This window comes from Schistocerca serialis, chromosome 12 (assembly GCF_023864345.2).
Source record: "Schistocerca serialis cubense isolate TAMUIC-IGC-003099 chromosome 12, iqSchSeri2.2, whole genome shotgun sequence".
Lineage (NCBI taxonomy): Eukaryota > Metazoa > Arthropoda > Insecta > Orthoptera > Acrididae > Schistocerca > Schistocerca serialis.
In genome coordinates, this window is record NC_064649.1 from 141,850,111 (window position 1) to 141,876,332 (window position 26,222).

General features: G+C 45.1%; 1 protein-coding gene and 1 non-coding gene across 2 annotated transcripts in view; one reads left to right on the forward strand and one right to left on the reverse strand.

The window, feature by feature from the left end:
* LOC126428004 (solute carrier family 46 member 3-like) overlaps positions 1-26,222 on the reverse strand; it is a 510,919-nt gene that overhangs the window by 343,127 nt on the left and 141,570 nt on the right. Inside the window, exon 2 of the mRNA XM_050089887.1 lies at positions 9,478-9,761. Within this exon, the coding sequence (XP_049945844.1) occupies positions 9,478-9,761 (284 nt within the window). The remainder of the gene's footprint in view (positions 1-9,477; positions 9,762-26,222) is intronic.
* On the forward strand, positions 7,684-7,758 carry Trnas-cga (transfer RNA serine (anticodon CGA)). The gene has a single exon. It is a non-coding gene; the product is annotated as a tRNA-Ser (tRNA).

Consider the following 26,222-nt stretch of genomic DNA (forward strand, 5'->3'; position numbering starts at 1 on the left):
ACAAGTGTTCAAAGCTGGCGGTAAATACACAGTTTCAGTTCGTCAAACATTTAATTCAGTTTTACCGGAGACAATACTCCCACATCGACATACTGTGCGAGATTTGATTAACAAATTTCGAAGTACGGATTGAGTGACATATGCACCGAGAAGTGGTCGTCCTAGCATTTTGTCTGAGGATAAAATGCCCACGAGTCCGAACAAGTCAGTAAGAATACTCGCCCACAAAATCGATGTTAGTGTCGGAACGGCCCACACAGCTGTAACTAAAAAAATTTGAATTTTCCTTTACAAAGTGACAGTCGTGCAAGAACTGAAAAATACTGACCATGGCAAGAGACTGCATTATTGTCAATGGAACGGATATTCTTAATGAAACGTTTCTCACTGATGAGGCGTGGTTTCATTTATCCAGGTACATGAACTCACAAAATTCTCGTATGTGGAGTACTGTGAAACCATTGTGTATTCATGAGGAACCACTTCATTCTGTGAAAATAGGAATTTGGATTGCAATTTCCAGACGTTGGACTGTGGGTCCCATATTTTTCAACGAAACAATAAACGCACAACGATACTGCAGTGATATTCTGTACCTATCCACAGGAGAATTTGTGTTAAGTGAAATAATGAGCCGTTATTTTCAACAATATGGTGCAACCGCGCATACAGCTAACGTTTCAATGTCACTGCTTGTTGATGTTTTTGATGACCGCATGATTTCACAGGGACTTTGGCTTCCACGATCGCCTGACCTAACATCACCTGACTTTTTCTTCTGGGATGCAGCGAAAGCAACTGTATATAAAAACCGTCCAAAATCCATCGATGAATTGAAAACTGTAATATCCACTTCCACTGCTTCTGTTACAGAACAAATGTTACAACTTGTGTTTGGAAACATGATTAGACGAATTAAATTGTGTACTCGATAACAGGGGGGACACTTTCAACATTTAATGTGAAAATTTGTATGTAAAAATGAATACTCAGTAAATTAATAACTTTTAGTTCACTGAGTTTCATTTCGGTATATTAACTGCGGCATACGGTACGCGCGGCTAACAATCGTACGGCACTGCGGAGAGACTTTATGAACACCCCGTATCATTGAGAAGTAGGGGAGAGAATTTCACTGAAATGATACAGGATTTGGAGTGGATAGCATTAAGACAAAGATTTTCCTCGCTGCGACGCAATCTTCTGACTAAACTTCACTCATCAGCTTCCTCCTCCGAATGCTAAAATATTTTGTTGACGCCGACCTACATAGGCAGAAACTATCGGTATAATGAAATAAGGGAAATCATAGCTCGCACTGAAAGGTAGAGATATTCGTTTTTTTTTCTGTGCGCTGTACGAGATTGGAATAATAGACAATTATTGGGAAGGTGGTTCGATGAACCCTCTGCCAAGCACTTAAATGTGATTACTTTTGAATACATTGTGGGAGTAAACAGTGATCAAAGTGTTACAAATATTTACTATGAAAAACACTCTTTATCACAATTTACTTATTACGGTGACCGGTTTCGACCACTACTGTGGTCATCTTCAGGCCTACAAGTCGTATACAAAGCTTTAATTAGAGGGCTACATACATTAAAGAAAATACATAAAGTTATAAAGCTATAAAACGATGAATTACCAATGAGTAAGGACCTCCTTCTGTTGGAGAATCACTACTGGATAAACCAGTGCACGTCTTACTATATATAATGGAGGCTCCGCCCACTTCTCACGGAATGATGTCATTGCTAACCAATGGGTTATAGATCGAATAACAATGTAAAATTTCTTAGTTAAAAGAACATTGTCAAGAAAGGAAAATAAACACACACTAAACTTAGCGTATTTAACAGCTATTGTCAATTAAAACGCCTTAAAAATATTTAAACGTGTAGGATAAATGAACTTCGTTTTGACAGTACATGGGTTGTCCTCTCAAGGCCTGTTAGTGAACCACTGGTTGTCCTGGTGAAGTTGGACGCCGTCCCAAAGATGAGGCTGCAGGCTTTTGGCAGTAGATGGGTTGCCCTCTCAAGGCCTGTTAGTGAACCACTGGTTGTCCTGGTGAAGTTGGACGCCGTTCCAAAGATGAGGCAGCAGGCTTTTGGCAGTAGATGGGTTGCCCTCTCAAGGCCTGTTACTGAACCACTGGTTGTCCTGGTGAAGTTGGACGCCGTTCCAAAGATGAGGCAGCAGGCTTTTGACAGTAGATGGGTTGTCCTCTCAAGGCCTGTTAGTGAACCACTGGTTGTCCTGGTGAAGTTGGACGCCGTTCCAAAGATGAGGCAGCAGGCTTTTGGCAGTAGATGGGTTGCCCTCTCAAGGCCTGTTACTGAACCACTGGTTGTCCTGGTGAAGTTGGACGCCGTTCCAAAGATGAGGCAGCAGGCTTTTGGCAGTAGATGGGTTGCCCTCTCAAGGCCTGTTAGTGAACCACTGCTTGTCCTGGTGAAGTTGGACGCCGTTCCAAAGATGAGGCAGCAGGCTTTTGGCAGTAGATGGGTTGCCCTCTCAAGGCCTGTTACTGAACCACTGGTTGTCCTGGTGAAGTTGGCCGCCGTTCCAAAGATGAGGCAGCAGGCTTTTGGCAGTAGATGGGTTGCCCTCTCAAGGCCTGTTAGTGAACCACTGGTTGTCCTGGTGAAGTTGGACGCCGTTCCAAAGATGAGGCAGCAGGCTTTTGGCAGTAGATGGGTTGCCCTCTCAAGGCCTGTTACTGAACCACTGGTTGTCCTGGTGAAGTTGGACGCCGTTCCAAAGATGAGGCAGCAGGCTTTTGACAGTAGATGGGTTGTCCTCTCAAGGCCTGTTAGTGAACCACTGGTTGTCCTGGTGAAGTTGGACGCCGTTCCAAAGATGAGGCAGCAGGCTTTTGGCAGTAGATGGGTTGCCCTCTCAAGGCCTGTTACTGAACCACTGGTTGTCCTGGTGAAGTTGGACGCCGTTCCAAAGATGAGGCAGCAGGCTTTTGACAGTAGATGGGTTGTCCTCTCAAGGCCTGTTAGTGAACCACTGGTTGTCCTGGTGAAGTTGGACGCCGTTCCAAAGATGAGGCAGCAGGCTTTTGGCAGTAGATGGGTTGCCCTCTCAAGGCCTGTTACTGAACCACTGGTTGTCCTGGTGAAGTTGGACGCCGTTCCAAAGATGAGGCAGCAGGCTTTTGGCAGTAGATGGGTTGCCCTCTCAAGGCCTGTTAGTGAACCACTGGTTGTCCTGGTGAAGTTGGACGCCGTTCCAAAGATGAGGCAGCAGGCTTTTGGCAGTAGATGGGTTGCCCTCTCAAGGCCTGTTACTGAACCACTGGTTGTCCTGGTGAAGTTGGACGCCGTTCCAAAGATGAGGCAGCAGGCTTTTGACAGTAGATGGGTTGTCCTCTCAAGGCCTGTTAGTGAACCACTGGTTGTCCTGGTGAAGTTGGACGCCGTTCCAAAGATGAGGCAGCAGGCTTTTGGCAGTAGATGGGTTGCCCTCTCAAGGCCTGTTAGTGAACCACTGGTTGTCCTGGTGAAGTTGGACGCCGTTCCAAAGATGAGGCAGCAGGCTTTTGGCAGTAGATGGGTTGCCCTCTCAAGGCCTGTTACTGAACCACTGGTTGTCCTGGTGAAGTTGGACGCCGTTCCAAAGATGAGGCTGCAGGCTTTTGACAGTAGATGGGTTGCCCTCTCAAGGCCTGTTAGTGAACCACTGGTTGTCCTGGTGAAGTTGGACGCCGTTCCAAAGATGAGGCAGCAGGCTTCTTTCCACTGAAGTTGTTGTAAAGTCGATAGGCAAACTAGTGGTTGCCATGGTGATGACCTGCTGCCACATCTTTGGAACGGCGTCCAACTTAACCATGGCAACCAGTGGTTCCAAATGGTTCACTAACAGGCCTTGAGAGTTCATTTATCCTACATGTTTAAATATTTTTAACGCTTTTTAATTGACAATAGCTGTTAAATGCGCTTAGTGTGTGTTTATTTTCCTTTCTTGACAATGTTCTTTTAACTAAGAACGCCAGTGCAAAGATTTGGCAGCAAGCTTCTTTCTAACGAAGCTGTTGCGAAAGTGGAATGGCAAAGACTTTCACGTCAGACGATGTACTATTGAGCAGCAACATGTCTTTATTGAAACGATTTTCAGTGAGTAGGCTGCAATAATCGTTAACTGACATGTATAGTACAAGCTGCACAGATACGATTTACTGACGTAAAAAGAGACTCCCATTCACATACACTATTCGTCATTAAAATTGCTACACCACGAAGACGACGCGCTACACACGCAAAAATTAACTGACAGGAAGAAGATGCTGTGATATGCAAATGATTAGCTTTTCAGAGCATTCACACTAGGTTGGCGCCGGTGGCGACACCTACAACGTGCTGACATGACGAAAGTTTCCAACGATTTGTCATACACAAACAGCAGTGGACCGGCGCTGCCTGGTGAAACGTTGTTGTGATGCCTCGTGTAAGGAGGAGAAATGTGTACCATCTCGTTTCCGACTTTGATAAAGGTCGGATTGGAGCCCATCGCGATTGCGGTTAATCGTATCGCTCGCGTTGGTCGAGATCCAATGACTGTTAGCAGAATATGGAATCGGTGGCTTCAGGAGGGTAATACGGAACGCCGTGCTGCATCCCAACGGCCTCGTATCACTGGCAGTCGAGATGACAGGCATCTTATCCGCACGGCTGTAACAGATCGTGCAGCCACGTCTCGATCCCTGAGCCAACAGATGGGGACGTTTGCAATACAACAACCATCTGCACGAACAGTTCGACGAAGGTTGCAGCAGCATGGACTATCAGATCGGAGACCATGGCTGCGGTTACCCTTGACGCTGCATCACAGACAGGAGCGCCTGCGATGGTGTACTCGACAACGAACCTGGGTGCACGAATGGCAGAACGTCATTTTTTCGGATGAATACAGGTTCTGTCTACAGCATCATGACGGTCGCATCCGTGTTTGGCGACATCGCGGTGAACGCACATTGGAAGCGTGTATTCGTCATCGCGATACTGGCGCATCACCCGACGTGATGGTATGGGGTGCCATTGATTACACGTCTCGGTCACCTCTTGTTCCCATTTACAGCACTTTGAACAGTGGACGCTACATTTCAGATGTGTTACGACCCGTGGCTTTACCCTTCATTCGATCCCTGCGAAACCTTACATTTCAGTAGGATAACGCACGATCGCAAGTTGGAGGTCCTGTACGGGCATTTCTGGATACAGAAAATGTTGGACTGCTGTCCTGGCCAGCACATTCTCCAGATCTCTCACCATTTGGAAACGTCTGGTCAATGGTGGCCGAGCAACTGGCTCGTCACAATACGCCAGTCACTATTCTTGATGAACTTTGGTATCATGTTGAAGCTGCATGAGCAGCTGTACCTGTACACGCCAACCAAGCTCTGTTTGACTCAATGCCCAGGCGTATCAAGGCCGTTATTACGGCCAGAGGTGGTTGTTCTGGGTACTGATTTCTCAGGATCTATGCACCCAAATTGCGTGAAAATGTAATCACTTGTCAGTTCTAGTATAATATATTTGTCCAATGAATACCCATTGATCATCTGCATTTCTCCTTGGTGTAGCGATTTTAATGGCCAGTAGTGTATATTACATAATAAAGATCAATACTACAATTAAAAAAAATTAAAAATCGAGAGGGCACAGTAGTTGTGTATATTACGAAATAATGTCTATGAAGTTCATATGTAGTGTCCAATTTTTTTTTACATGTGACAATTTTTTAGAAGACTTTGCTATGTCTTAAGTTGCATGCCAGTCTTAGAAACAAATAAAAATAATGAAAATGGAAGGAATTTAATATTGTAATACTATGAGCCGTAATGTTAAAAATGAAGGGATGTGAATTAGCAATGTGCAGTTAAAGCATATAAGCAAACATTCTAAAAACAGATTGTCAGTCATAAAATAACGTAGATGTAGATGTAGATGTGATCACATCGGTTGGACTCTACACGACTGGAAAACTGTGGCCTAGTCAGGTGAGTACCTATGTCGGTTGGTAAGAGTTGGTGGTAGCTTTTGAGTTTGGCGCAGATCCCACGAAACTATGGACCGAAATTGTTGTCAAGACACTGTGCAATCTTGTGGTGGCTCCATAATGGTGCGGATGTGTTTACATAGAACAGACTGGCTCTTCTGGTTCAACTAAACCACCTAGAAATGGTTATGTTTGGCTACTTGGGGTCTGAAGCGCCCTAGAACCGCTTGACGCAAAAACAACTAGAGTCATACGCGCCCTTGTCAGAACTGTAGAAATACTTAGTGTTCTGCCGTACGGCAGGTCTTGTCATGGGGGAAGCCTCGTCAGAGAGGTCCATCACATGAGCATCTAGGGAAGTGATTCCAGTGGTGGTTTCCTGTTGCGTTCCAGTGATGAGGATAAAATGCTAATGAGGACAACACAACACCCAGTGCCTGAGCCCCTTGGCGGAATAGACCGGCGTACTGACCACTCAGCTGTCGGGACAGACAGAAGTGTTGAAGACAAAGAGAGGAGTTAAAAACGACTACACGTCAAACCCAACCGACGGAAGAGAAGACATCTGAAAACAGGGACGTGGAGAAAGATCTATAACATATGCCATACAAAAACGGAGGTCCAGGACTAAAAATTAAATTACCCTTGCCATAATGCTACGACGGATAAGAAGTAAGACGCGGTCGACACCCCGCTCATCGTTCGCTAACACAGACGTTATGCACTAATACATATATGTATGCAAGGAATGGTCCATAGTCAGGGATGTGATAGGGAATATAATTGGAAGGAAAATGTGTAGTAGATAGGGGCTCAAAAATGCATACCTTAATTGCTGTGAGCACTCATTCACTAGAAGAGTTGTGTTTCATATTAGCGAAGATGAAGAAGGGCTCATAGCTCTTCACGTCTGCACTTCTGAGGCCATGTGGACTCTACATATTTTCCTTGTTTTGCTCCATAGGACCAACTCTCAAAATATGAAAAGCAAAGAGCTTACAGCAGAAGAGATTTGTTTCATAGTATTGAAGACGAGGATGTGTTCATAGGTATCGATTTTAGAGCCCATATTTAGTAGACATGTTTTGCGCTGAATGATTGTACCTGTCCTCTCCCCAAATTCTGTGACCTCTCGTCCCAGGAATATATATATACACGGTTATACTTCATAGCATTACAAAGTCATGTACTCGCTCTATTTTTTATGCGGAATGATTCTATTTGTACCGGACAACAAATTCCATAGTCCAATGGGGAGGGTGAATCGAGCCTCTGAGTGTATAGAGATGGCGGATTTAAAGATGACGTCATAGGAGCCGGTGGCAAGATGTGAAAGATTCCAGAATCAGATTTTCACTCTGCAGCAGAGTGTGCGCTGATATGAAACTTCCTGGCAGATTAAAACTGTGTGCGGGACCGAGACACGAACTCGGAACCTTTGCCTTCCACAGGCAAGTGCTCTACCAACTGAGCTACCCAAGCACGACTCACACCCCGTCCTCACAGCTTTAATTCCGCCAGTACCTCGTCTCCTACCTTCCAAACTTGACAGAAGCTCTCCTTTCTTCCGGGACTGCTAGTTCTCCAAGGTTCGCTGGAAAGCTTCTGTGAAGTTTGGAAGGGTGGAGACGAGGTACTGGCAGAAGTAAAGCTGTGAGGATGGTGCGTGAGTCGTGCTTGGGTAGCTCAGTTGGTAGAGCACTTGCCCGCGAAAGGCAAAGGTCCCGAGTTCGAGTCTCGGCCCGGCACACGAATCTGCCAGGAAGTTTCATAGTAATTTTTTGTTTATTTTTGTAGTACTGCAGTTTTACGTTGAGGACGCTTGCTCTGATTATTTGTTGTTATATCTTTGCAATTTTCAAGCTGGCAGGTTAGTTTCGTTATCGCTGTCATGCTGTTAATCATGGCTGCTCCGATGTCTATTTGCACCAAACAAGAGCAATGTTCAGTGATCCATGTTTTGTGGTCGGAAGGCGTATCAGGGGCCGAATTTCATCGAATACTATCGATCTTCCAGGTAGCTTTTCGTCGAGATACACCCTAACAAGTGGTAGTGCTCTGGGGGACCACTCTTCTGTCTCCATACAAGTCTCAGATGGCAGGTAAAATGGATGTCTGAAGCTTCTGAAGGTACACCTCACTGGTAATTGTGCCGGTGGAAGATGGCCGTAGAGGTGCTGTGGAGTATCCACCACGTTCCCCAGACGTAACTCCTCTGGACTTTTACCTGTGGCGAACACTAAAGGACGTCGTTTACCGACAAGAGCCACGCACATTGGATGAACTTCGAGAATCCATCGTATATTCATGTGCAGATATCCAACTGAACACGTTGCAGTCAGTAGTTTGTGCTGCAGTTCGGCAGCATCGTTTGTGTGTGGATGTTAATGGTGACCATTTCGAACACCTACAGTGAAATATTTAAGTTGGACTTTAAGGTACACTTTCAGCAAAAATGAGCCCGCGGCTCGTGGTCTTGCGGTAGCGTTCTCGCTTCCCGCGCATGGGGTCCCGGGTTGGATTCCCGGCGGGGTCAGGGATTTTCTGCCTCGAGATGACTGATAAGCTTATCTGGGCGTGGCAGGAAGTAAGCCCGCTCATTAGCGCAATGGCGGCACCGGAAGCAGACTTTTCCAGCGGATCGCGCTAAGTTAAAATTCTAGCGCGATCCTCCGCGGCCTAGCGGCGGCCGAGCGAAACTCGTTCAAGGTCACCAGTGTACGACAGCGTTATGGAATAACAGCACACAGCCATGCCGAGCGAAACTCGTTCAAGGTCACCCGTGTTAGACAGCCATGTGTGCTGTTATTCCATAACGCTGCGAACATGGGTGACCTTGAACGAGTTTCGCTCCGCCGCTGCTAGGCCGCAGAGGATCGCGCTAGAGTTTTAAGTTAGCGCTATCCGCTGGAAAAGTCTGCTTCCGGTGCCGCCATTGCGCTGCTTTTATCATCATTTCATCCTCATTCACTCGCAAGTCGCCGTAGTGGCGTTTAAGAGCTTGTGGAGCGGCGACCGAACCGCCCCGCGAGGGTCTGCCGGCCACCAATGCCATACACTCATTATTACCAGAAATGAGACAACTCCGTCAATTGGTTTGCAACTTATGGACTTTTAACCAGTGGATACATTTTTTTGGACCCCTCTGTATATATGGTTATATTTCTTAGCGTCACAAAGTCATGTAGTCGCTCTATTTTTTATGCAGGATGGGCAAAAAATTCCACTTTTTAGTCAAATGGGGTGGAGACTCGAGAATTGAGTCTCTGAGTGTATAGAGATGGCGGGTTCTGAGGTGACGTCATAGGACCCAGTGGCGAGATGTGTTTATATATATGAGGAACGAAAGTGGTCCTAACCCATTTCTCTTGGGCATTGCAGACGATATCCTTACGAACTGTGCTGATACGAGACATGTGTGAGTACCACAGAAAGTCGTGTAGATTACAGACGGGCTGAGCGACCTACCTGAAGATGGCCATGAAGGCGGTGACCCAGCCGCCGGTGAGGGCGGGCGGCAGCGCCTCGGCGAGCGCGGCGGCCTCGACGGGCCAGGCCCGGCAGTACACGCACAGCATGAGCAGCAGGGCGCCCGTCAGCTCGCCGAACACCGGCGTCAGCATCAGCGGCTTCCGCCGGCCGTGCCGGTCCGACCACGCACCCAGGAACAGCAGCGCCGCCGCGGGAAGCGACGCCTGCAGCACGGCGCGCCACGCCAGCACCGCCGTCACCAACTGCTGCACCGCCGCCTCCTGCACAGCGCCGGGGGAGCGCGGGTCAGCTGCCAGTACGGTGGCCACAAGTCCATAGCAGTGCTTACAGCACACACACACACACAGAATGGTCCAGAGGGCACACACGTCACTGAATTACATTGCTCTGTCACTGTGGCAGCCAGATACTGCACCGTTGCCTCCTGCACAGCGCCGGGGGAGCACGGGTCAATTGCCAGTATGATGGCTACAAGTCCATAGCAGCGCTTACAGCACACACACAGAGAATACTCCAGAGGGCATGCATGTCATTCAGTTACATTGCTCTGGCACTGTCACCTACTGCACTGCCGCCCCCTACACAATACCACAGGTCACGGGCCAGTACTACCATGATAAACATACAGCAATGTTTGCAACGCACAGATGAAATACTCCCTATGGGTCCAACTCAGTGCCCATCCAAGGCATTGTACCACATCTGCACCTACAAAGATATTCTGCAAGCCACCGTATGGTGTGTGGCGGAGGGTACCCTGCACCACTTCTCATTTCCTATCCTGTTCCACTCGCAAGCAGAGCAAGCAAAAAACTACTAGCTACACTACTGGCCATTAAAATTGCTACACCACGAAGATGACGTGCTACAGATCCGAAATTTAACCGACAGGAAGAAGATGCTGCGATTTGCAAATGATTACTTTTTCACAACATTCACACAAGGCTGGCGTGGGTGGCGACACCAACAACGAGCTGACATGAGGAAAGTTTCCAACTGATTTCTCATACACAAACAGCAGCTGACCGGCGTTGCCTGGTGAAATGCTCTTGTGAAGCCTCGTGTAAGAAGGAGAAATGCATACCATCACGTTTCCGACTTTGATAAAGGTTGCATTGTAGCCTATCGCGATTGCGGTTCATTATATCGCGACATTGCTGCTCGCGTTGGACGAGATCCAATGACTGTTAGCAGAATATGGAATCGGTGGGTTCAGGAGGGCAATACAGAACGCCGTGCTGTATCCCAATGGCCTCGTATCAGTAGCAGTCGAAATGACAGGTATCCGATTGCCTGCAACGGATCATGCAGCCAGGTCTCGATCCCTGAGTCAACAGATGGGGACGTTTGTAAGACAACTACCATCTGCATGAACAGTTCGACGACATTTGCAGCAGTATCGACTATCAGCTAGAAACCGTGGCTGTGGTTACCCCTGATGCTGCATCACAGACAGGAGCGCCGCGATTGTGTACTCAACGACGAACCTGGGTGCACGAACGGCAAAACGTCATATTTTCGGATGAATCCAGGTTCTGTTTACAGCATCATCACATCCGCGTTTGGCGGCATCGTGGTGAACGCACATTGGAAGTGTGTATTTGTCACCGCCATACTGGGGTATCACCCGGCGTGATGGTATGGGGTGCCATTGGTTACACGTATCAGCCACTGTGGTGTCACCGCCAGACACCACACTTGCTAGGTGGTAGCTTTAAATCGGCTGCGGTCCATTAGTACATGTGGACCCGCGTGTCGCCACTGTGTGATCGCAGACCGAGCGCCACCACAAGGCAGGTCTCAAGATACGGACTAGCACTCGCCCCAGTTGTACGGACGACGTAGCTAGCGATGCACACTGACGAAGCCTCGCTCATTTGCAGAGCAGATAGTTAGAATAGCCTTCAGCTAAGTCAATGGCTACGACCTACCAAGGCGCCATTAGTAACACTGCATGTATCTAAAGAGTCTCACTTGTATCGCCACAATCTCCAGATGTACCAAAACGATGGATTAAAGTTAAGTATTCCAGGAGCTACGTAGTTTTCTTTATAGCATTCATTACGTATCCTGTTTCAGACCTCACGCCATCCTGCTCTAACTTAGCGTGTGCCTTTCGGCTTCCTCTCATTGTGTCTAGGCTGTCTTGTCTAGACACAACAGTCACCTGTTGTTCACAATGACGCACTTTAAACTGTGGACGATACATTTCAGATGTGTTACGACCCGTGGCTCTACCCTTCATTCAATCCCTGCAAAACCCTACATTTCAGTAGGATAATGGACGACCGCATGTTGCAGGTCCCGTACGGGCATTTCTGGATACACAAAATGTTAGACTGCTGCCCTGGCCAGCACATTCTCCAGATCTCTCACCAGTTGAAAACGTCTGGTCAATGGTGGCCGAGCAACTGGCTCATCAGAATATGCCAACACTACTCTTGATGAACTGTGGTATCCTGTTGAAGCTGCATGGGTACACGCCATCCAAGCTCTGCTTGACTCAATGTCCAGGCGTATCAAGGCCGTTATTACGGCCAGAGGTGGTTGTTGTGGGTACTGATTTCTCAGGATCTATGCACCCAAATTGCGTGAAAATGTAATCACATGTCAGTTCTAGTATATTTCCCCAATGAATACCCGTTTATCAACCGCATTTCTTCTTGGTGTAGCAATTTTAATGACCAGTATTGGTTGAAATGGTTCTTAGCAGTATAGGGCTTATCTTCTGAGGTCATCACTCCCATAGAACTTAGAACTACTTAACCTAAGGAAATCACACACATCCATGCTCGAGGCATGATTGGAACCTGCAACCGTAGCGGTCGCGCTGTTCCAGACAGGCCAGTAGTGTATATGCCCTCATATGAGCCCCGATTTCTCATGTCTTATCTTTGTGGTTCTTATACGCATTGAATGTTGGCAGCAGTAGAATCGCTTGGAAGTCAGCTTAAATTGCCAGCTGTCTAAATTTTATTGATTGTGTCAAGCAGGACACTAGTATCATCGTATCCGAAAATGTTTGGTTTGATCTTCATACCCGCCCCCATTAACTTACATTTTCTCACATTGAGGCCTAGTTGTCACTCACCACACCAGCAGAAAATTTTGTCTAAGTAGTCTTGTATCTTCCTAGAGTCACTAAACTTCGTCATCTTACTGTAAACCACAGATCATCAGCCAACAATGGCAGATTGCAGCCCACCCTGTCTGCCTGATATTTATGTATATAGTCAACAACAGTGGTCCTAACACACTTCGCTGTGGCTCTCCTGACGATACAAATGTCTCCAATGAACACTTGCCAGCGAGGACAACATACTGGGTTCTATTATTTAAGAAGCCTCCGAGCCACTCACATATCTGAAAATTTACTCCATATGCTTGTACGTTCATTAACATCCTCGAATGAGCCACCATGTCAAATGCTTTCCGTAAATCCAGAAATATGGAATGTGCCTGTTGACCTTCGTTCATAGTTGTCAGTATATCATGTGAGCAAAGAGCAAGCTTAGTATTGCATGAGCATAGCTGTCTAAAACCATACTGGTGAGCTTCTCAGTCTCATGTTTACCATATTCGAACTGAGATTCCATCACTGTTGCAGTTACCTATTGCATTGTCACCTCCTGAGTAGCACAGGGCACAGATTACAGAGCAGCACTACTGGTATAAGTCTAGAGCAATGTTAGTGAAAATTCAACACACAGAAAGAATGGCCCATGTGGGTGCTACTGTGTGAACATTCATGTCACTACACCAAGTTATTATAGTACTATGACAATAAGCTACTGCACTGCCAACTTCTGTGTACCACGAAGTCGAGGCCACAGACCAACACTGCTGGTGTAAATCTAGTGCAATATCTAAAATGCAACATACAGAAAGAATGGTCGATTGTGTCTATTTCTGGGGGCATTCATGCTAATAGACTGCATGATTCCAGTGCTGCAGCGTCCAATTACTGCACTACTTCAGAGACAGGTCACAACCAACAGTACCAGTACAAATGTAGAGCTGTGTTTCTGATAAGGAAACACACAGAATAAAGTGGTCCATATTGGTCCAACTGAGTGCCCATTCATGTCAGTGTACCAGGCTATTCTAGCACTGTGACAACCAGCTATTACGCTGCCACCTCCTGCACACCACAGGCCACAGATAACGAGCCAACACTAGTGGTTCATATCTAGAGCAACGTTTCCAAAAACGTAACACACAAAAACAACGATCCTATGGGTTCAACTCAGTAGACATTCGTGGCATTGTACCACGCGCTTCCAGTGCTGTGGCAACCAGCTACTACACTGTCACAAGACGCATATCAGTACTGGGTAGAAATCAGCAGCAATATTTGAAAAAATGTAACACATAGTGATGTACTCTTTCTACAGGGGTCAATCAATAAACTATTCTCCCAACCAATTTCAGTAACAAGCGACCAACAATCAGTTATCTTTAATGGTAATGAAAAGGGAAAGGATTAATTCGCCCCAACGCTTCACTTTAGATTTTGCATTTATTGTCACACCCTTCAGTGTAAACCACAGGACAGGCAAGTGTAACAATGAGAGAATATTTGCACTCGTAGTATTTGCTATATAACTTAAGAATTACTTAATAAACAATAGAAATCTAAAATTATTCCTTTTTAACAATCATTTTTAAAACCGTAAACAATAAAGATCAATGGTTAATAATGTCCTGTAAACTTGAGCAAGGATCACCTTTTCAGTCTCTGAATGAAGTCAGCACATGACATAGGGGCAATCAGACGTACATTAAATGTTACACCATTAAGGACGATCACACATTAAGAATTAAAACCACAAATTAAAGAAGATTCATTTAAAGCAATTAACATTAATAGCAAATAATTAAGTCACGTCTCAGCAAATGTATCAAAACCAAATCTTTCAGTTCTACAACAATGTTGGATCGTGGAATACGCCGGATTACCGACACAGAAGGCTGAATTTCACCAAACACCAATTTATCCAAACCTAGAACTATCTTAATAGTGTACAATACTTAGGTTATCCAAAACTACTCTACCTCGCCTTTCTTGGGCGTAACGGTGGAGCAGATAATTAACCTCTTACTTCATTCTCCTGGAACACTGAGAGGCAATAGACACTCGGGCAACTCTGACCCCAGCGTGGCTGGGGAAAGAGGATCGCTCCACCAGGGGGACGAAACATTTACCCGAACTGGAAAGGGAACTCGTCTAACATGAGCCACTAGGTTGGACGAAGACCAGTTGGCGATTTTTAATCATTAACCAAAGCTTGCTGGCCAGCGGAAGAAAATTATAGAAGCAAAGGCAGCTTTATTTGTGCTCACAAGAATTAATAACTTCTCCAAATTAGATTCTGGCAGAACTACTGCCGTAGTATCAGTACTGGACCTCGGAGGTGAGGAGAGCAAGTAAACAACGGTCTCTACCCAATAGGCCCAACATTTCAGACAGACCGAGCAACCGACATCAGTCGTGGCTAGGCGGATTACCAAATACAAACTATAGCACTACCTTAAATATATTTAAATAGTGCACTTAAATGCCACGAGGACTAAACTCCTTAAGGGGGGTAGGACGTCAAACGGACCTACTTGGAGCAGGAGTGGTACCACAGGACATTTTAATTTCTACTGTCTATACTTTTACAAATAAATTCATAAAACTTTGTCAGCATGACCAGGAAGAATTGAGGACTCACACCCATAGCAGTGGAAGTTCAAAAACGTAGCAAAATACCTATTTTTTACATGTGAAATTTCATCATTTTTTCACTTACTGCTGGCTGGATTTGTTTCTGTAGGTACACATTTCTTCACAAGTAAGAGAGATTGTTCGATGAATTTTGCCCAGCATGCAAGCAGTACTTACAGGTGTATGAAACTCTAGAATTTTCCAAATCTATTAAACCTTGTGGTAAAAATTGAGATAATTAACTATAAAATTTGAGTTTTTTCTAAACAAGGAGTTTAAAATGTAACAGTTCATTCATTTTTTCATAAATTAAATAAACTCTAGAGTTAGTATGCTGTGCAAAATTCATCGAAGAATCTCTTTTACTTAGGAAGAAAAGTGTACCTATAGCAACAAATGTAGCGAGTAGTAAGTGAAAAAATGATGAAATTTGACATGTAAAAAAATGTATTTCGTTGCGTTTTTGAGCTTCCACTACTATGAGTATGAATCCTCAATCCTTCCTGGTCATGCTTTCAAAGATTTATGAATTTATTTGTAAAAGTATAGACAGTGGAAATTAAAATGTCCTGTGGTGCCTCTCCTGCTCCAAGTCGGCTCGTTTGACGTCCTACCCCCCTTAACACAAGACTATATACACAATAACAACGACTAAAGTTAAATATGCATACGTACTACACCAACAGATTTTGGCGAACATTAACATGACCTCGCATTTTGGACATCCATAAAATTAATTGGCTCTATCTCTCCGCCAGACAGTACAAGGTTGTTTAACATTTTACAACGTGCTTATCCAAACAGTGACCTAAACTGTTCATCGGAAAACAACGGCTTGCAGAAGATCCACAGCCAAAATTTTTTTTCTTTATTTTGTTTCTTTACGACGCTCGCCTTAAGTCAGCTTTGCGTTCAAATGGACGATCATGCAAGGGTCCAGTAACACACACGCAAGGCAATTTCCGATCACAAACTCAAAGCAGAGAAACGTTGCCACACAGTTATTAACAGCTCCCACAACACTGGGAGACTGGCCCCGCCAGACGACGACCGTTGCGCTAACTAGATGAAAAATCTTACTTTCAGTGACGACACCACCTTCTGGAGGTTATTGGCAGCCGCAGACGGACTTCGTAGCTTCCACAGCCCTTGAACGGAAACCAAACGTTGTCCACAGATTTACGGCCTCTTGTGTCCTCACGCCCCGGATTATTGGGCCCATCCAGGCTTAGCATAGAGGGACCGAGCGTTCCCCGTGCAGAAGGTCGTCCAGGACCAAACACTCGTCTCTAATGCCTCGTCCGCCTTCGGCACAGCACACAGCACCTCCATACTGATCCAAACTTCGTTATGACAGTGTCTACATCCCTATACCATAGCCCTTAACATTCATCACAGCTGACACAAAGATATTTGCAGTGAGAAAATTTATTTGCAATTAATTTTGGATGGTTGTCAATCGTCATTAATGTCTGCTCATCCAGACAGGGAATTAAATAGTCATGTCATTATAGCGCTGTGACAACCAGCTACTGTGCCGTCAACTCCTGCATACGACAGGACACAGGTCACGGACTACAACTACCGGTACAGATCTAGATCAACATTTGTGGAAAAGCAAAGGGAAGAATAGCTCCTATTGGTGCAACTGGGTGGACATTCATGGCATTGTAACATCTCGTTCTAGAACTGTGACAACCAGCTATCGTGCTGCCAATGCCTCTGCACCACACAGAAAGAATGGTCAACGAGGATGCAACATGGTGGTTACATATGGTAGTTAGATGTAACAGTTGTAGTGTGACTTGCCAGTACTGTAATCTCCAGTAGCTTCACTGCTACCTCCAGTGTATTATCATGGAACACTACTACTGCTACAAATGTGGAGTAATATTTGTAAAAATGGATCATCCAGAAAAGATAGCACATATGGATAAAACACAGTTTATATGAATAACAGTGTGCCTTGCTAGCAGTGTGGAAACTAGGTGTTCCACCACTGCACCCTACAAATCACATGGGGTAGGTCATGGACTAATGATATCAGTATAGATTAGGGGTAATGTTGGAGAAAATGAAATTCCAGGAGTATAGGCATAAACAACAGGTAGTATGCATCATGTACAAGAATAAAGAGGAAACAATGAGAATGTAAGACCGAAGTATTGGCGTTAGAAAGGGTCTAAGACAGGGAATCCCTCTCCACTAACGTTCAATCTGTACATCGAAGAAGAAACGACTGAACTAATAGAAGGTTCAACTGTGCAGTTATAATTCAGAATGAAAGAATATCGATGATAACGCTTATAATGTTGCTATAGTCTGTGGAAGTGAACAAAGATTACTGGCCTGTTGGAAGGAACAGTTAAATAAGCCCCACATATGTGCCGAGAGATAAAAAAAAAAGACCCACGTAATGAGGAGTATCAGAAATGAAATAGCTACAATCCAAAACTGATTACCTCGAAGTAAAGGAAATGCAGTAAGTGAAAGAGTATGTGGTAGGAAAGTTGGAAAACGTTGAAGTGAAAATACGAAGACTCAGTATAGATGAATCAGGAGTCACTGAAGTAAAATGGAAGGAACATAAGTAATTCTGGTGAGCTGAACATAGGCCAATAAGAGCATCACAAAAAAGATATAATGGAGAAGGATTGATTGAGGCACTATGACAATTTGCATTTCCTAAGTGTATGTACACACACACACACACACACACACACACACACACACACACACTGTCTGTGTGCTCAACAACTCCTTCTGCCGAGCGAGGTGGCGCAGTAGCACACTGGACTCCCATTTGGGAGGACGACGGTTCAATCAAGCGTCCCGCCATCTTGATTTAGGTTTCCCGTGATTTCCCTAAATCGCTTCAGTCAAATGCCGGGATCGTTCCTTTGAAAGGGCACCGCCGACTTCCTTCCCCATCATTCCCTAATCCGATGAGACCGATGACCTAGCTGTTTGGTCTCTTCCCCAAAATCAATCAATCAACCAACCAACAGCTCCTCCTAAATTACAGATCTATATATATATATATATATATATATATATATATATATATATATATATATATATATATATATATATATATATATATGGGTGTCCCATTTATCTTTGACCACCCTAAATAACTGTTCGTCCAGATGCAAATTACAAACTGTTTCAAGCAAATGTTTTCCAGCCGTCAGGGGGACATCAAACAGAATGATTGCCTCCGTTGTAGATGTTTTTTACAAAGTATCAGCAGCGGTACGACTTTTTAAAATAGCACCATGTATTTTTTATTCGGTAATTCATTTCCTCTCCTAAAGACCTATCCAAAAATGTATCACAGTGTACCATTCACTGAAACACAACGTTATAAATTACATAACACAACATTGACTTCGAGCCGGGGATCACAAACTCTTCCACTAGCTGAAGTTGCCAGGAAACAAATTAAAACCAAGTAAAAATATAACACAGAATGGACTTTGACTCTCCTGTACCATTGCCCAGCAGAACATTCGAACATCGAAAAAACTGTAAATTTTTGAATTGTGGTATTCGAATGTATAAACATTGAAGAATTATTCCCAAATATATTACGTGCGAACTTCGAAAAGTAACTCTTCTGTGAGCGTTTGAAGCCGAGCGTACACGGCACGCCCCGGCGTTAGAGAGCCGGTTGACGTAAGTCGTTATCGCTGGAATTACACCTGTTTATGCCAGTCTGAGTACACGTGATTCGCTGGAGCGTTGCTTGGGTAGCGTAACTCAAAGTGTGATCTAAAATTTCAGTAGTCTCATTTCGAGGTATGCTTCAAAAATAACATAAATTGTCAACTTTGCTTCAAGTTTGACTGTATACCTATTCAGTGTAGGCTATACTGCATTAATGCACGTGGCAAATGCCCGTCAAGTCAAAATCGGCGATGAATTGCGCCGATTCTGTGAAGATAGAGAAGCCAGTGGCGGTGCACTCAGCGACGAAAAGGGCTTTGAGGACGAAAATGAGGGCTTATCAGATCAAAGTAGCGGAAAGCGACCATTCACTAGCCGGGGTGATAGTTATTGTAGACCAGGAGTCGATGATATCACCTAAGTTTCAAGCTTTGTCCCTTTTTTGTATGATAAATACTTGTCAAACTAAAGTCGTTTTTCTTGAAACTATGTTTTTCGACATGATTGTCGTCGTCCACGCTGCAATTTTCATCCGATTTTAATGATTTTTGGTCTCACTTGAAGAAAACTCTCTCTTCATTCGTCGTAGCCGATTTTTTTATGTTGATATTTATTATTCCTTCGTCCAAAAAAAGAGGGGGTCCAAAAATGGTCATTTTTTCCAAATGTCGCCAATAATTTTTTTTTGCCAATTTCTACAATGAACTAAAACTATGTCTGTAAGGATGAAGGTGGTACGTTAATTTCATGTTACAGATAACCACAACCGGCGTTACAGCGTCAACCGTTGATCTATCTCTTTCAGAGCTGGCTCAGGAAAATCCCAACTATACAGTAAAGACATCAATATTTTTCAGTACAAAATACGAATTAAAAAACTTCAATGTACGCTTTATTCATTGCAAGAAACCCCTTTTGTTTATTACATTCCGGTTTGAAGGAAAAAATCCTGAATTTTAGCAATATCTTCGTCCGTCATCCTGCCGTTCCCTCTTAACACTATGCGACCAAAAGTATCCGGACACTGGCTGAAAATGACTTACAAGTTCGTGACGCCCTCCTTCGGTAATGCTGGAATTCAGTATGGTGTTGGCCCACCCTTAGCCTTGATGACAGCTTCCACTCTCGCAGGCATACGTTCAATCAGCTGCTGGAAGGTTTCTTGGGGAATGGCAGCCCATTCTTCACGGAGTGCTGCACTGAGGAGAGGTGTCGATGTCAGTCGGTGAGGCCTGGCACGACGTTGGCGTTCCAAAACATCCCAAAGGTGTTCTATAGGATTCACGTCAGGACTCTGTGCAGACCAGTCCATTACAGGGATGTTATTGTCGTGTAACCATTCCGCCACAGGCCGTGCATTATGAACAGGTGCTCGTACTGAAAGATGCAGTCGCGGTTCCCGAATTCCCCTTCAACATTGGGAAGGAAGAAGGTGCTTAAAACATCAATGTTGGTCTGTGCTCTGATGGTTCCACGCAAAACAAGAAGGGGTGCAAGCCCCCTCCATGAAAAACACGACCACACCATAACACGGAATTTTACTGTTCGCACTACACACGCTGGCAGATGGCGTTCACCCACATCCTACCATCACATTACCACACTGTGTATCGTGATTCGTCACTCCACCCAACGTGTTTCCACTGTTCAATAGTCCAATGTTTACCCTCCTTACACGAAGCGAAGCACCGTTTGGCATTTACCAGTTTGATGTGTTGCTTATGAGCAGCGGATCGACCATCAAATCCAAGTTTTCTCACCTACCTCCTAACTCTCATAGTACATTCAGTGGCTGCTGATGCAGATTGGAATTCCTGTGTGATGGTGTGGATAGATGTCTGCCTATTACACATTACGGCCCTCTTCAACTGTCGGCGGGCCGGCCGAAGTGGCCGTGCGGTTCTAGGCGCAGCAGTCTGGTACCGCGAGACCGCTACGGTCGCAGGTTCGAATCCTGTCTTGGGCATGGATGTGTGTGATGTCCTCAGGTTAGTTAGGTTTAAGTAGTTCTAAGTTCTAGGGGACTAATGACCTCAGAAGTTGAGTCCCATAGTGCTCAGAGCCATTTTTTGAACTGTCGACGGTCTCTGTCAGTTAAAAGACCAGGTCGGCCTGTACGCTTTTGTGCTGTACGTGTCCCTTCACGTTCCCACTTCACTATCACATCGGAAACAGTGGACCTAGGAGTGTGGAAACTGTCGTGTTTCAAAAGTCTAATCAGGAAACATCGCGTTTCTTTACCGCTTGAGTGACGGCAGGTAAGGAATGTTAATATTTATATTTATTTATTTGTAGTATGTTAAGTGGAGACTTGTTATTTAAAAAGATTTTGTTTCTTTTCTTTCGTGTCGAGCGTAGCAGCAAGATGATCCAGCGGGGACTCCAGACGCGGCGGACGACGAGAGCTAACCACTATTGCAACGTGGTCGACGGCCGGCGGCTGTGAGAACCGTTGAAACATCATGCTGACCATTATTAAAATATGTTTCATGTTTTTTTTTATATAAAATGAAAAGGAGTTCAATGTTGAATGGGGAATGAAAAAGTTTGTAATTGGATGTCAATTGGTTATCAACGGTTAAATAAACTTTGAACTGGAAGTTAAAACAGTCAGTTGACTGTTACGATATACATCGTAAATATTACTTATGTGTGAAATTTGCAAACTTATTAAAATTGAGACTGCTTGAAGAGATCCCGGCAGAATTTTGTCAGGAGTGTGGACGATTTTCAATAATTAACTAGTTTAAAGTTTTATTAATGAGAAGTCGACGCGTATTGACATTTTGAAAATAATCGATACTGTGAAGCGTATTAAAATTCTGTTCTAAAACTTTATCGGTGATTGTGGTCAAGAATATCGGTTTTAAAGTGGAATATTTCGTTAAATGAGAACAAGATTGATTCTTTAGTGACATTAATTAAGTATTTGAGGAAAAATTAGGAGTATTTCAATTTATTCTGGCAAAGATATCAAGGAGTGTCAGACCGCACAAGGAATATATAGAAACTCTGTGACTTTGTTAAACTGTAGAAAAAAAATTTTTTTACGATAAAACTTGTCTACAACAGCGACTGGTGAATTTTGCTCCGTCTGTCCTTATCTTCTAGGTTGAACCTGCTACATCTTAATGTTTTTCTTTATGGATTTTTCAAGTAACTGCGAAAGAATTTATAATTTGATCTGCGGCGGACCGTCGATATTGGGTACACGGTTAGGCTGTTGTGAAGCTCGTTGGTTTGCAGATTGCCTTTCTTTCCCCCGCTGCAGACATCGTTGCTGAGTTGCTGTGGCAGGATTGGCAGTTCGGTGCAAAATCTCGGTTCAGACGTATGACACAAGCGACACCCAATCACCTGACCACGTTCGAAGTCCGTGAGTTCCACGGAGCGGCCCATTCTGTTCTCTCACGATGTCCAATGAGTACGGGCGTCCCTGATATGGAGTACCTAGCAGTAGGTGGCAGCAAAATGTGCCTAATATGAAAAACATATGTTTTTCGGGGTGTCCGGATACATTCAATCAGAACAGTGCAGAAAAGTGTACTACATTGTAGAGCCAAAACAGTGATAAACATGCCTAATATCGTCTGGTGCCTCCGCGAACACGCACGAGTTCCGCAGCAGGACGTGACATGGTCTCGAGTAATGTCTGAAGTAGAGCTGGAGGGAACTGACACCAGGAATCTTGCAAGGCTGTGCATAAATTGGGATGGATATCTCATCTGAACAGCACGTTGCAAGGCATCCCAGATATATTCAGTTATGTTCATGTTGGGAAGTTTGGTGGTCTGCGGCAGTGTTTAAACTCACAAGAGTTTTCCTGGAACCTCTCTGTAGCAATTCTGAACCTCTGGAGTGTCGCATCTTTCTCCTGGAATTGCCCAAGTCCATCGGAATTTACAATTGACGTCAACGGATTAGACGGGATGCTTACGTATGTGTCACCTGTCACATTCGTATCTAGACTATCAGCACATGCCCCACACCATTACAGAGCATCCACCAGCTTGAACAATCCCCTGCTGACGTGCAGGGTCGTTGGATTCATGAGGTTGTCTCCATACCCTTACACATCCATCCGCTCGATACAATTTGAAACGAGACTCGTCCGACCAGGCAACATGTTTCCAGCCATCAACAGTCCAATGTCGGTGTTGACGGGCCCGGGCGAGGATTAAAGCTTTGTGTCGTGCAGTCATCAAGGGTAAATGAGTGGATCTTCCGCTGGAAATGCCCGTATCGACGATGTTTCTTTGAATGGTTCGCACACTGACACTCCTGGATGGCCCAGCATTGAAATCTGCACCAATTTGACGGAAGGTTGCACTCCTGCTAAGTTGAACGATTCTCTTCAGTCGTCGTTGGTCCTGTTCTTGCAGGATCTTTTCCCTGCCGCAACGATCTCAGAGACTTGTTGTTTTACCAGATTCCTGATTTCACAGTACACTCGCGAGTTGGTCGTACGGGAAAACCCCCACTTCATCCCTACCTCGGAGATGCTGCGTACCACTGCTCGTGCGACGTTGAAACTCAATTAAATCCTGATAACCTGCCGTTGTAGCAGCAGTAACCGATCTAACAGCTACGCCAGACACTTGTTGTCTTATATAGGCGTTGCTGACGGCTGCGCCGTAATCTGCCTGTTCACATATCTTTGTATTTGAATACGCATACCCACTGCTGTTTTTCTGGGGGAACGCTGGGGGATGAGTACCCCTAAACTTTTTCGTTGACAAAGTAATTTTTTTAGATGTTGAGAACTTGGAAGAGTGCCCAAGATTTATTTCACGGACGTAAATTTTTTATTTCATTTTTTCGTGTTGGTAATTGGAATTACTTTGCTTTACTTTTTCGTGTCCGGAAACTACAATTTGTTTGCCCAGCATTGGGCAATGTCCAATGCTTCTTCTTTAGTCAGCCATAGATCGCCGAGGATGCATCTGTGTGGGCAGGCAGGGCACTGTAGGAGATTAGAAGATGTTCCAAGTCATGTCGAGTGCCGCAGTCGCATTTGTCGTCATTTTCGTCCAACAAACCCCATTTGATCAGATTAGATTTCACAGGAGCCACCCCAGTTCTGATGCGGTTAAGCGTTCTCACAGGTTTTCCAATCACCAGAAACGCCGCTTGGTGGGTCCTCTATTAGTGGATAGTAGATGGAGGGCTCATCTAAGGCGCAACTTAGGAAACAGCGTCTGGATTTGAGTCTACTGGGGCCACACTCTAGGCCAAATATTGAGTGACGGGTATCAAAGGTTTGTCTTAGCTTCTCGGTATGTTCATGGGCTTTCCTACGTCAGTCAGGGTCTGTGAAACCTGCGGCCCTGTGAAGATTTTCTATGGGGGTTAGTTTCATGCAGCCTGTCGCTATCCTGCATGTTTCATTCAAGCTAATATCTACCTTTTTTGCGTGGGCCGATCTGCACCATACCGGTCAGGCATATTCGGCAGTTGAGAAGCACAAAGCCTGGACTGAAGTTCTGACCATGGTAGGTTTGGCACCCCATTTGCTATTGTGCAGCTTTCTTATTAGGGAATTTCGTGCTTCTACTTTCTTGCGCGTTTTTTCGCAATGATATTTGTATATCAATGTTCTGTCCAGCACGACGCCAAGGTAAGTGGGAGTATCTGTATCCCAGGTAACATTGAGCCTGTACTTTGCCTACCTCGAGTTCAGATGGAATGCACTCACTTAGGCGGCCGAAGTGGCCGAGCGGTTCTAGGCGCTACAGTCTGGAGCCGCGTGACCGCTACGGTCGCAGGTTCGAACCCTGCCTCGGGCATGGATGTGTGTGATGTCCTTAGTTAGGTTTAAGTAATTCAAAGTTCTAGGGGACTGATGACCACAGCAGTTAAGTCCCATAGTGCTCAGAGCCATTTTTTTGCACTCACTTGAGTTTTGGAGGGATTGGGTTTTAGAGAATTCTTTTTGTAGTAGGTAATTGTAGGTAACTGGAATACGGAACGACACCAGTGCAGTTTTTGGTGGGAAAAGCGATGTCATTGACTGTTTCAAGCATTTCGAAGCTGCGCAACGGTTCTGGACAACTGAATCGCTTGCAGCCAGTTAACCAAGCATGTAGTGCCCTAGCCCGCTAATAGTGGGCGATGGTATAGCCGAACCGATACGCGTACGCTAAAACGCCGAGCTCCATGTCTCTACCGTCCCGCTACCATGATGCTTCGCGATTCATTGCCGTCTTTGTTTTGTTGTTCTTTATTCGTTTGCGCTAGCCGTTCCGTTCTTGTCGGTTGTGCGAAGTTTTACTGTGGTGTCACCGCCAGACACCACACTTGCTACGTGGTAGCCTTTAAATCGGCCGCGGTCCGTTAGTATACGTCGGACCCGCGAGTCGCCACTATCAGTGATTGCAGACCGAGCGCCGCCACACGGCAGGTCTAGAGAGACTCCCTAGCACTCACCCCAGTTGTACAGCCGACTTTGCTAGCGATAGTTCACAGCCTACATACGCTCTCATTTGCAGAGACGACAGTTTAGCATAGCCTTCAGCTACGTCATTTGCTACGACCTAGCAAGGCGCCATATTCAGTAATTAGAATGAATTCTGAACAGACAATATTGTGAATAATGCATCGTCAAGAGCGACGTTCATATCAAACTAATTACGTCCGCTTTCTCAATTCTACTTCCTTGTCATGTTCCAGACCTCACGTCGGTATAGTTCTTCCCTCCCCACGCCAGCCTGCGTGAGCTAAGACGCGTGCATTTCGGCCTCCACACGGTGTTGGCTCTTCTGCCAACACAATATTTACAACAGTGTCCTGTCTTTCGTTGCAACTTGTAAGTTAAGTTGGATGTGAGAGATGAGCAGAAAACTAACAACCTGTGCTACATTTGAGGCGATGTCAAACGAAGTGTTCGATACCTCATTCTCTTGTATGCTTGGGTGTTTCTCGGTATCGCCTGCATCAGTTGATCTAAGTCAACCGAAGAATCTGATACCCTTTTTTTTTTAGTTCGACATTTTGATGACGTCATGGCTAAAAGCAGACGGGTGGTATCGCATGCTTCAGTTATAAGTAGTTTTCGCTGCATTATATCCAATGTCAGAGTACCCTCAAACTGTTTTTTAGAAAAAAATCACTGGCCATACCTATACCAGTTTGACTGACGATTCAGTGTGTTACCGGTTTCATTAGGCAGTAGAGGAGTGTTGAAAATTCCCGGCAGATTGAAACTGTGTGCCGGACCGAGACTCGAACTCGGGACCTTTGCCTTTCGCGGGCAAGTGCTCTACCAACTGAGCTACCCAAGCACGACTCATGCCCCGTCCTCACAGCTTTACTTCTGCCAGTACCTCGTCTCCTACCTCCCAAA